Consider the following 11,665-nt stretch of genomic DNA (forward strand, 5'->3'; position numbering starts at 1 on the left):
AGGGCACTTTTTTTTCTGTTCAGTTTGAGCACTTCCTCCGAATCGCGCACACAAAAGTCTGTTCCATTTCTGTTGCTCATTTATGTTATTTTATTATCTCCAGTACGGTTGACACTGAAGTGACTGATACTAACTGGGCCAAGAAAGAGGTAATAATAAAAATGTATTTTGTGTGTATAGGTTAAAAAAATAGTGTATAGGTTTTTTCTACACTCTACCTGAGCAGTTTGTTATAGCTGTGTTGTTTTAATTGTTGTGTTGTAGGTCTACACAGAATACCTTTTACCACTATTGGGAGAACCTGACAAACGCAGCTGTCTTACATGCAGGACAACATTCAACCAAAAACACAGACGATCCCTAAAGTGGGATCTCAACTTGTTTGTCAAGCCCTTGTGTTAGAGTGTTTTGAGAATTGAGAAGCAGGTTTACAGTAGGACAAATGTGTTTTTTTAATTTGAAATGTATAGTGCTTGTTGGGATGGTATGGTGTAGATAGTGAAACTTAATCTGTTTCTGAAACTTAAGAAAAGTCCAGGAGCCGGAAATTTATTTTTACTTTCATTTTCATTTCATTCCCATTCTGATTTAAAAAAAATCCTATCTCCTGTTATTCTACAGTGAATTTTCCACTGGGTTTGAAAGCACCAAAAATGGCAGAATCTCTCTTTGATACTGAAAATCCTTTAAACTGCCCGATCTGTCTGAATCTGCTTAAGGATCCAGTGACTACATCTTGTGGGCACAGTTTCTGCAAGGACTGTATTAAGAGCTGCTGGGACCAGGAGGTTCATAGAGGTGTTTTTTGCAGCTGTCCTACATGCAGGACAACATTCAACCAAAGACCAGCTCTCAGCAGAAGCACTGTGCTTGCTGATATTTTAGAGGGAATGGAGAGGGAGGATCCAGCTGGACCTGGAGACGTGACGTGTGATGTTTGCAAAGGAAGAAAAGTAAAAGCCATCCATTCTTGTTTGGTTTGTATGGCTTCTTACTGCCAAACTCATGTTCGTCCTCATTATGAGTCTAAAGCTTTTAAAATACACAAGCTGGTCAAAGCTTCCCCAAATCTACAGCATCAGATCTGCCCTCAACATCATAAAGCACTGGAGATTTACTGCTACCATGACCAGAATTGTATTTGTGTAGTTTGTATGGGGAATCAGCACAGTGGACATAAAACAGTTTCAGCTGCAGCTGAAATGGCAAAAAAACAGGTACAGTAAGATGTCTGTCTGTCTCTGTCTCTCTCTCTCTCTCTCTCGTTCTCTCGTCGCGTGTATGTGTGTATATATATATATGTACAACGTGCAAAAACTAAATAATGAACAGCAGATTTATGTACAAATACAAATAAACTGATTCCATAAAGAACGGGATTCTTATTGATTGTGAATTCATCCTCAGGAGGAACTGAAAATAAAAAAGAGGGATTTCAGTCAGCAAGCCAATGACATAGACAAGGAGATTCGACAGTCTATGAAAAATGTGGACTTGCATAAGGTAATGCTCATTAAACCTGGAAAAGTTAAAAAATGTGCATAAATGTATGTACACTGCGTAGTTATGTTTGTATCATGGGATCAGGCTGGATATTATTAAATGGCCATCAGGATGAAGCCAGATTATGTCATACCAGCGGGGGATAAAGCTAACCAGCAAAACCTTGACTTTAGTCAGGTCCGAATCTTCAAGATTGTGTAACCCTGTAGGCATTTTTGAGGAAAAGTTGTTATACCACATTTTTAGAAAGTTCAATGTCTCCTGAATAAGGATCCACCGTATAACATTGAAATAAGGGTCCCATTTTCTTGTAATTGTTATTGAAACAATAGGTGCATTATTCACAGCCGACACACTACAAGTGTATCTAAGTTATAGATATCACCATAAAACCTTTCCAGTTTTTCACTTACATAGAGACAGACATTTTTTGTATTACAAGTTTTCTGAAATGTCATGTTTACATATGCAAATGAGGCATACCAGTATATATATATATATAATTTGAGGGGCAGGCATACCAGTACGCGGTTCTCCCTTTCGGGCTAGCCCTGTCTCCTCGCGTCTTCACGAAGGTTGTCGAGGCAGCCCTCGTTCCTCTCGACGACTCCGACTAGCTCACTCTCGAGACAAGGTTTGCGAACACAGGGACCTAGTGCTCCGGCACCTAGCTTGTCTGGGCCTTCGGGTCAACTGGGAGAAGAGCAAACTCTGCTCCGTGCAGAGGATCTCTTTTCTCGGTATGGAAATCGACTCGGGTCGCCATGTGCGCGCAGCTTACGAGCGAGCGCGTGCACAGTCACTGCTAACTTGCCTTCGTCAGTTCGAGGGCAAGAGTGCGGTTCCACTGAACCTATTTCAGAGGCTCCTGGGGCATATGGCATCCGCAGCCGCAGTAACGTCGCTCGGTTTGCTTCATATGAGACCGCTTCGCGATCAAGTCCCGAGGTGGGCATGGCAACACGGCACGCTCTGAGTCCCAGTGACTTCGACCTGCCGTCAGACCTTCACCCCGTGGACGAACCTCAGTTTTCTATGGGCTGGAGTGCCCATAGAACGAGTTTCCTGCCATGTTGTTATATCAACAGATGCCTCCACAATGGGCTGGGGCGCCATGTGCAATGGACATGCTGCCGCGGGATCCTGGACAAGACCCCAGCGCCTTTGGCATGTCAATTGCCTCGAGTTGCAGGCTGTACGTCTCGCCCTGCACCGCTTCTGTGCGTTGCTCAGGGGTCAGCACGTATTAGTCCGATCAGACAATACCGCCACAGTAGCGTACATCAACCGACAAGGTGGTCTGCGCTCCCGTCGTATGTCGCAACTCGCCCGCCACCTCCTCATACGGAGTCAGAAGCATCTGAGGTCGCTTCGAGCCATTTATATCCCGGGAGACCTGAACCGTGCAGCCGATCTGTCTCGGTTTCGGCCTCTCGCTGGAGAATGGAGACTCCATCCCCAGTCGGTTCAGCTGATTTGGGATCAGTTCGGGGACGCACAGGTAGATCTGTTTGCCTCCCACGACTCGTCCCACTGCGACCTGTTTTATTCTCTGACCGAGGGCACGCTCAGCACGGATGCACTGGCGCACAGCTGGCCGCGGGGCCTCTGCAAGTATGCGTTTCCCCCAGTGAGCCTTCTTGCGCAGACTTTGCGCAAGATCAGGGAGGACGAGGAGCAGGTAATTTTGGTTGCCCCGTATTGGCACAACCGCACCTGGTTCCAAGAACTAGCACTCCTCTCGTTCCCTCTTGGGACCTCTCAGTGGTTTTAACTGCTCTGCAGAGTGCTCTCTTTGAGCCTCTGCAATCAGTGGAGCTTAAGTTCCTGTCAATGAAGATAGTGCTCCTGGTTGCATTCGCCTCCATCAAGAGGGTAGGGGACCTGCAGGCATTTTCGGTTGACGAAGCGTTCCTGGAATTTGGACCGGCTAACTCTTACGTGATCCTGAGACCCCGGCCTGGATATGTGCCCAAGGTTCCCACCACACCCTTTCGAGACCAGGTGGTGAACCTGCAAGCGCTGCCCTCGGAGGAGGCAGACCCAGCCTTGGCACTGCTCTGTCCAGTACGCACCCTCCATGCTTACGTAGACAGAACGCAGTGTTTCAGGACTTCAGACCAGCTCTTTGTCAGTCATGGTGGGAAGCTGAAGGGAAAGGCTCTCTCCAAGCAAAAGTTGTCTCACTGGATAGTGGACGCCATTGCTTTGGCATACCAGCAGCAAGGTCGACCATGCCCCCTTGGTGTGACGGCCCACTCCACCCGGAGTGTGGCATCCTCTTGGGCTCTAGCGCATGGCGCCTCGCTAACAGACATCTGTAGAGCTGCAGGCTGGGCGACACCTAACACGGCCTCTGGGCGACCCCCACGTGTGTAGTCCACTGTAAGCCTCTCTGAGCATGTGTCTTTCCCTCGGCAAGCCACCTTGCCACCCCTGGGTTTGAAATATTCCACCTGCGGCTGGACACCCCAGTGATTCTCAATATGCAGCCCCCTGGGGTCATGTGTATTCCAAGTTCCCCCCTTCGGGCTAGGCATAATTGCATATTTCCACTGATATATGCTTCCCAGTGTACCTTGGTACCTTGGCATAATTCCAGCAGCCATTAAAAACTGTCCCTTTCATGTTAATGTTGTTTTTTCATTGTTTACATGTTTAAATATTCTGAGAATGCATAGTTTAGTTATAATGTTTAATGTTTAAACTGCAATAAATGCATTAAAACGTTTTTTTTTTTTTTTTGGCAGGCATTTTGTTTTTATTGTTTATGCCAAAACAGTGATGTTTACAACTTGTTATACGGCAGAAATGGATTCAGCACCTAAAAATCATATAGAAACAACACTTGAAGTACTTTTCCTCAAAAATGCCTACTGCATCTTATCCAGGGCTATTTATCTATTTTGGGACTCGACTAATCAAGCAGCAATGTTTTCTGTCTTTACACTTTTTAGGACAACCAATGAATGGCTTACCTTACAGTTTACTCTGCATACTGTATATGATCTGTCATGTCAATGTGTCAGGAGTTTGACCAAGTTGTGTGTGTTGTGACAGCGCTCTGCACAGGCAGCAGTGGAGAACAGTGACCGAATCTTCACTGAGATCATCCGCTCCATTCAGAACATACGAGCCGAGGTGAGAAAGAAGACCAGAGCTCAGGAGAACAAGGAATTACGAGATGCAGAGAGTCACATACAGATGCTGCGGCAGGAGATTGTTAAACTACAGAAGGAGACTTGTAAACTGGAGCCACTTTTACACACTGAGGATCACATTTATTTCTTCCAGGTAAAGAAAAATATTTTGAATGAAATCTTGACAGTGTTTTTGATTCAGTGTTGATTCTTGTTTTAAAGTTGTTTTTTCGTCCAATTGCAGAATTATGCTTCCTGTTCTACATTCACTCAGCACACAGCCTCACCCAGGAAGATTAATGACATCCAGACATTTGAGAATGTAGAGAAATCTGTATCTCACCTGAAGATACAACTGGACAAACTCTGTGAAGAGCACATGGGCAGAATATCAAAGACAGGTGAGATAACAATGTCAAGAACTATTCTGCTTTTTAAAACTATTAAAGCAGCACTAGGTAACTTTTCAACCTTCATAATATATTTCCAAGACTCTTGTGATGGTACATCGACTTACAATAGGTTGAATGACATGTCTGCCATAGCCTGACGGGGTCTGTATCGTTTTTAATTGTACTTTTAAACTTCGGGGTTCGGGTAGTAACCCCCGCGCACAAAAAGAACTACAAAATTCGACTGCTTTACGGCATAGGCTACCTCACTTCCCCCAACATGTCCTCACATGCTGTTGGACTTGTAAGTATATTGCTTATATTGTATATCACTCGGACAAGCTTTCACTCGTTGGTGTGAGCTAAAAAGCACCTGGCGTTCTTGTTGATGGATTAGTAACTTAACGTTAGACATCTTCGGAGGCTAGCTGTGCTTGTTCGATGTCCGACGATTTGTAACGCGTTGTGTTTATTCTCCAATAGAACTCGTTTAACTGTCTGTCACACGTTCTACCGTCCACAGCATTACTTGATAGACAAAAATAGGACAAGAATGAGCATCAAATAGAAACAACCAGCTTACGGGGTGTTCGAGGCACACGTACAATACAGACTGCCGACAGTTAAACAGGGCACGCGCAGCTCTTAAAGGGGACACACCTTATTTCCACTCGTTACAGCTTCCATCCGACTGAACAGGGACCGGTATACAGGGGGGAGGGGATCAGGCCGTGAGTGAAGAGACTGCTCTGCGTGAGTGGTATTTACGACAGTAACGTTAAATACAAATAGTCCACAGCGACTCTAGGGGTCGTTGTTTGACCAAAACGGAATTCTTACCTAGTGGGGCTTTAAATTTTTAGCCAACTTTATCTGTATCAAATCTACCCAGTGGCCTGATACAATGTACTACAGTAAGCAACCAAAAAGTACAAGTACAGTGTGTTTTCTCAACTTAATCTATAAATAAATCTGTCTATATAATGGGACAGTTTGAGATGGAGTGCTTATTAGCAGCTAAATTCACCACAACATTGGAGACAGAGACTGTATAATGTCCTGTTATAAAGATATAAAGTGGGGAGAACAAGTATTTGATACACTGCCGATTTTGCAGGTTTTCCCCCTTACAAAGCATGTAGAAGTCTAATTTTTATCATAGGTACTCTTCAACTGTGAGTGACGGAATCTAAAACAAAAATCCAGAAAATCACATTGTATAATTTTTAAGTAATTAATTTGCATTTTATTGCATGACAGAAAAGCAAAACGTAATATTTTGTACAGAAACCTTTGTTTGGTCGGCGCCAATGACCTTGTGGTCAGTGCGCTGACATCTAGCGCCTTTGTGCTCGGGCGGCCCGAGTTCGAGTCCCAGCTCGTGGACCTTTCCCGATCCCATCCCCTGTCTCTCTCCCACCTCGTTTCTGGTCATCTCTCTACTGTCCTGTCACAATAAAAGGAAAATCACCAAAAAAACAATATACAAAGAAAAAAAAAAACCTTTGTTTGCAATTACAGAGATCATACGTTTCCTGTAGTTCTTGACCAGGTTTGCACACACTGCAGCAGGGATTTTGGCCCACTCCTCCATACAGACCTTCTCCAGATCCTTCAGGTTTCGGGGCTGTCGCTGGGCAATATGGACTTTCAGCTCCCTCCAAAGATTTTCTATTGGGTTCAGGTCTGGAGACTGGCTAGGCCACTCCAGGACCTTGAGATGCTTCTTACGGAGCCACTCCTTAGTTGCCCTGGCTGTGTGTTTCGGGTCGTTGTCATGCTGGAAGACCCAGCCACGACCCATCTTCAATGCTCTTACTGGAGTTTAGACAAAAAAGCTCTATTTTTGTCTCATCAGACCACATGACCTTCTCCCATTCCTCATCTGGATCATCCAGATGGTCATTGGCAAACTTCAGACGGGCCTGGACATGCGCTGGCTTGAGCAGGGGGACCTTGCGTGTGCTGCAGGATTTTAATCCATGACGGAGTTGTGTGTTACTAATGGTTTTCTTTGAGACTGTGGTCCCAGCTCTCTTCAGGTCATTGACCAGGTCCTGCCGTGTAGTTCTGGGCTGATCCCTCACCTTCCTCATGATCATTGATGCCCCACAAGGTGAGATCTTGCATGGTGCCCCAGACCGAGGGAGATTGACATCTTGAACTTCTTCCATTTTCTAATAATTGCTCCAACAGTTGTTGCCTTCTCACCAAGCTGCTTGCCTATTGTCCTGTAGCCCATCCCAGCCTTGTGCAGGTCTACAATTTTATCCCTGATGTCCTTACACAGCTCTCTGGTCTTGGCCATTGTGGAGAGGTTGGAGTCTGTTTGATTGAGTGTGTGGACAGGTGTCTTTTATACAGGTAACGAGTTCAAACAGGTGCAGTTAATACAGGTAATGAGTGGAGAACAGGAGGGCTTCTTAAAGAAAAACTAACAGGTCTGTGAGAGCCGGAATTCTTACTGGTTGGTAGGTGATCAAATACTTATGTCATGCAATAAAAAGCAAATTAATTATTTAAAAATCATACAATGTGGTTTTCAGGGTTTTTGTTTTAGATTCCGTCTCACAGTTGAAGTGTACCTATGTAAAATTACAGACCTCTACATGCTTTGCAAGTAGGAAAACCTGCAAAATCGGCAGTGTATCAAATAATTGTTCTCCCCACTGTAAATGGGAGAATCACATCGCTGTGGGAATGTTGACTGAAAACTGTTCTTCAAATGTTGTATAACATTGTCATCTGACTGATGCAGTGAATTCCCACATAATGTAAGTGAATATTGTATATCTGTCTTCATAGTTGCTGATGTCCAAATATTTAAAAACAGGTTCCAGAGCAGTAAGTACACTTTTTCTATTTTTTTTATATAACATCATTCAATACTAAAGGCCATAGGTTGTTATTGTTTCAACAACCAATACATATCAAGGAATTCAAAGATGCTCACATTATACTTAGCAAATAACTGTCATGTTTGAGTTCTTTACTCACTGAAACATGAATGTTTTATTTTTATTTTTTTAGATCAAGATGGCCTTTTGTTGCTGTCGGATGGGTCGTAAGTGTCATACGTTTTAAACCACTCTTATCATACTTGCTAATCTTTTTTTTTTTTCTTTAAAAAACTGATAGCAGTGGCTGAGGTTTTTATTAATCATAGATATTTCCTGTCATCATGTATTATCACTTAGATCTCGTCTAAGACATGTTCACTCTAACACACAGCCTTAATCGTTTTATTGCTTTAATAAAGCAGCAATATGAGAAAATACACAAATGTTAAATAAATAATAATATTTTAATAATAACAGTAATCAATTCTTCCACCAAGTAATTTATTTCATTAGCATAACTGCATGCTGGAAATTAGTGCATGCATATAATATTAAATTGTTTTGTGGTTATGTCTTTGTGTTTAATTAACCCTTAAAGCCTGTTTGTCAGCATTAATGTTTTAATGTTTTTAATCAGTTATCACATCTGTGCATATTTTCTGTAGTTGATTTAGAAACTACTCTTTTCTATGTAAAAAAAAAACTAAAATAATAAAAATAAAATTCTAAAATAATATGACTATGTAATAATATGACCTTGATTGCAGTGTTGATTGCAGTGTTGAGGTTGAGGATACGGATTCGGAATTGGAATCAGAATCGGAAATGGAATCGGAAATGGAATGATAGACTGCATCTACCAAAGGACCTTGTTACTGAATGGGTATTGTTATATTAGCATAATACTTAAATGGCTATAAAACTATTGCTCAGTTAATCAGCAAATCTTTTTGTGTGATAATTATGAAAAACATTTGAACAAAACAATGGATTTTTTGGAATGGCTCATTGACTTATTAACCTGTTATGTTTGGAGGTGCCATAAAAATATTGTCAAATTCCAGCACTAGGTGGTGCTATAACAGAAATGTTCTCATAATTCTGCAACCATTTGATGATGGAAGTTGAAATTCGCCCTGCTATTTCTTTGTTATACATGTGTCAACACAAACTTATTTGTCCAGAGATCATCTGTACAAATCAACAAAAAAATTAAATGCTCAAATTTCAACTGTTAGGCCATTTCAATAGTAAGATAATAATGATATTATAATTATATTTAAGTTGAATATAACATAATTATAAGATAATATAAAGATATCATATTTGTTTTAGTGTCTTCAAATTTTGTAAAGGAATGTATATATGGTTGAAATATATAGATTGTTGCTCTCAAGTCACATAATTTCCATTTTTGTCTTTGGAAAATTAAAAATATCTTCGTAACAATCGGACTGTTTAGCTGTTTTTTTCTTGCATATTTGAATGAACTTCACTTGGGTAAATCACGGTCAATAATTCCACTCAAATATTAAAAACCCATAAAAATGAGTTAACTAACCTGACCCATCAAGAGCAGCAGGGCAACACTCTCTGAGGACACGCTAGTGTGATCAAAACCATTTGAACTCAATTCACTGCTGTATTAGTACTAATAAAATACAGTTCAAGATAAAGAACAAGCTACTTCATATTCACAGAAAGTGATCGTGATCTGAACGCAAGGGTAATACACTTTTAGGTACTTTCATCCTACAGGATCTTAAACTGATAGTTCAACCAAAAATAAAAATGCTGTCATCATTTACTCACCCTCGTGTTGTTCCAAACCTGTATGAGTTTCTTTCTTCTGTTGAAGATATGCGGACGATATTTTAAAGAATGTTGGTAACAGTTGACAGGTTTGGAACAACTTGAGGGTGAGTACATGACAGAATTTTCCTTTTTGGGTGAACTATCCCTTTAAGTGGGACAAACTTCCACTTAATTACCAGGAATATCAACATTCATTTAATTTTAACAGTCATTACAAAAAAAAAAAAAAAAACCTCCACAATACTTATATTATTACATCTGCAGGAAGCATCAGGTGTAGAAAAGACTGATGAGTTATTAGTTTTTTACAATCACTTTGTTACTATTTTCAGAACCTTGATGTCATTTTTCACAACTCTAGACACAAAACTCACAACCAATGATCAAAATGCACATTTTTCAAAACTCTAACCCTTTTCTCACTTGCTTGGATCCAATACACATAAAACTTAGATCATTTGTTCATTCAACAAAAATCACCTGTTCAATATGACACAACATCAAAGTACTACTATTTCAAAAGGCAATTCACACATTACATTTCAAATGAGTGTCTATTAATTTCCTTACAATGATCTAACTATCAATTGATACAACTGCTCAAAACGATAAGTAACTGTTGCATTACTCTTAATGCATAGTTGTATGGAAACAGACAAACAATCTTCCATGTTTAAATCATGAAAGTTTCAAGATAACGAGATTCATTGTCACCAATTAGCGTGGAGCATGAACCAATTAGACTACAATATCCATGGATGTAGCCTAATATTTTATCATAATGCTTCATCAGACACTGTGTCTATGGTCCCAAATACTGTACCACCTTTTCCACCTATTTACAGTATTGACAGTACTGCACTGTATAGATAATCACTCCTGTTTTGTTTCTTACAGTACAAGCAAGCAAGTTGAGGAACACTGAATTTGATGTTTTTACATAGCTAATTATTTTTGCTTTGATTCAAATAAACCTGTGTTGTGATTGTACTGTAGTGTTTTGCATCAATATATTACAAACTTTGTTCAATGTTTCCACTGTGTCTGTAGTATTCTCTCTACTACTGCAGTACTTTTACAGAGATGTATTTACTGTACATGTAGTACCATAATGAAACCTGTATCACCTATTTTGTTCTACAATATTTAATGATTGTACGAACAATGACACAGTGAAACTATCGGTTGCTTGTGTGTGGGTGATCTATAGTTATGTTTCAATGGTGTATTTCACAGTAAATTAGTTTTTTGAACCAATGATTGTGCAAGTGCAAAGATTTCTTTAAAGACGTGAATGCACAATGCAATGTTTTAAAACATTAGACAGCCTGTGTTACAAGTGATAACCGGTTTGAGTTTTGTTTCTGGAGTTTTGAAAAATGACATCAAGGTTCTGAAAATAGTAACAAAGTGATTGTAAAAAAACCTGTAACTTGTTCACCTTCTAGAACTTTCAGCATCTGAGGTTTGTACCTGCTGCTTTTGGACTCTTTTCTGGAGTGTTTATTTGACTTAGAGAAGAGAAGAAATCCTGATGGAATGAGCCATGGAGAAAATGCACCAATCTTGATCAAAACACAAGATTTTTTCAGTCAAAAAAATCAGTGTTTGAAAGCTTGTAAAAGATATGCTATCATCATTTCTAGTAAATTCTAACGTTCTCATGTCATTCCAAACTTGTCTGACTCGCGTTCTTCTGTGGAACTCAAGAGCTGATATTCTGAAGAATGCTGGACTTCGTTGACTTGGACAGAAAAAAAACAGACCCTGTACACAAAAAAATAAATAAAAAGTTGCAACTTGGATGTTTAAGTCATTTAAACTTAAATTACATTAAACTAACTTAAAAAAACGAGTTAATTTAGGACTTATTAAAGTTTAAAATTGCTCATTTTAATGTTAAAGCATTGTAAAAACATGTTGTCATATAAAAAATGTATATATATTTTTTGTTCCACAGAAGTATAAATGCATA

At 40.3% G+C, this 11,665-nt stretch overlaps 1 protein-coding gene across 3 annotated transcripts; it reads left to right on the forward strand.

The window, feature by feature from the left end:
• On the forward strand, positions 1-10,606 carry LOC311279451 (E3 ubiquitin-protein ligase TRIM47-like). 3 transcript variants are annotated; one of them, XM_084390966.1, is made up of 9 exons: positions 1-149; positions 265-1,217; positions 1,408-1,503; positions 4,564-4,797; positions 4,888-5,044; positions 7,841-7,879; positions 8,066-8,099; positions 8,643-8,758; positions 10,588-10,606. In XM_084390966.1, the coding sequence occupies exons 2-8, from the start codon at positions 654-656 to the stop codon at positions 8,719-8,721; spliced, it is 1,203 nt and encodes a 400-aa protein (XP_084247092.1). In that variant the 5' UTR covers positions 1-149; positions 265-653; the 3' UTR covers positions 8,722-8,758; positions 10,588-10,606. The 3 variants fall into 3 exon arrangements, with proteins under 3 accessions (XP_084247092.1, XP_084247091.1, XP_084247093.1); XM_084390965.1 differs by lacking the exon at positions 10,588-10,606 and having other exon boundaries at positions 8,643-9,077; XM_084390967.1 differs by lacking the exon at positions 10,588-10,606 and having other exon boundaries at positions 8,655-8,859.
• Positions 10,607-11,665: the final 1,059 nt, after the last annotated feature.

The sequence above is a fragment of the Rutilus rutilus genome (genome assembly GCF_951802725.1).
Source record: "Rutilus rutilus genome assembly, chromosome: 20".
Classification (NCBI taxonomy): domain Eukaryota; kingdom Metazoa; phylum Chordata; class Actinopteri; order Cypriniformes; family Leuciscidae; genus Rutilus; species Rutilus rutilus.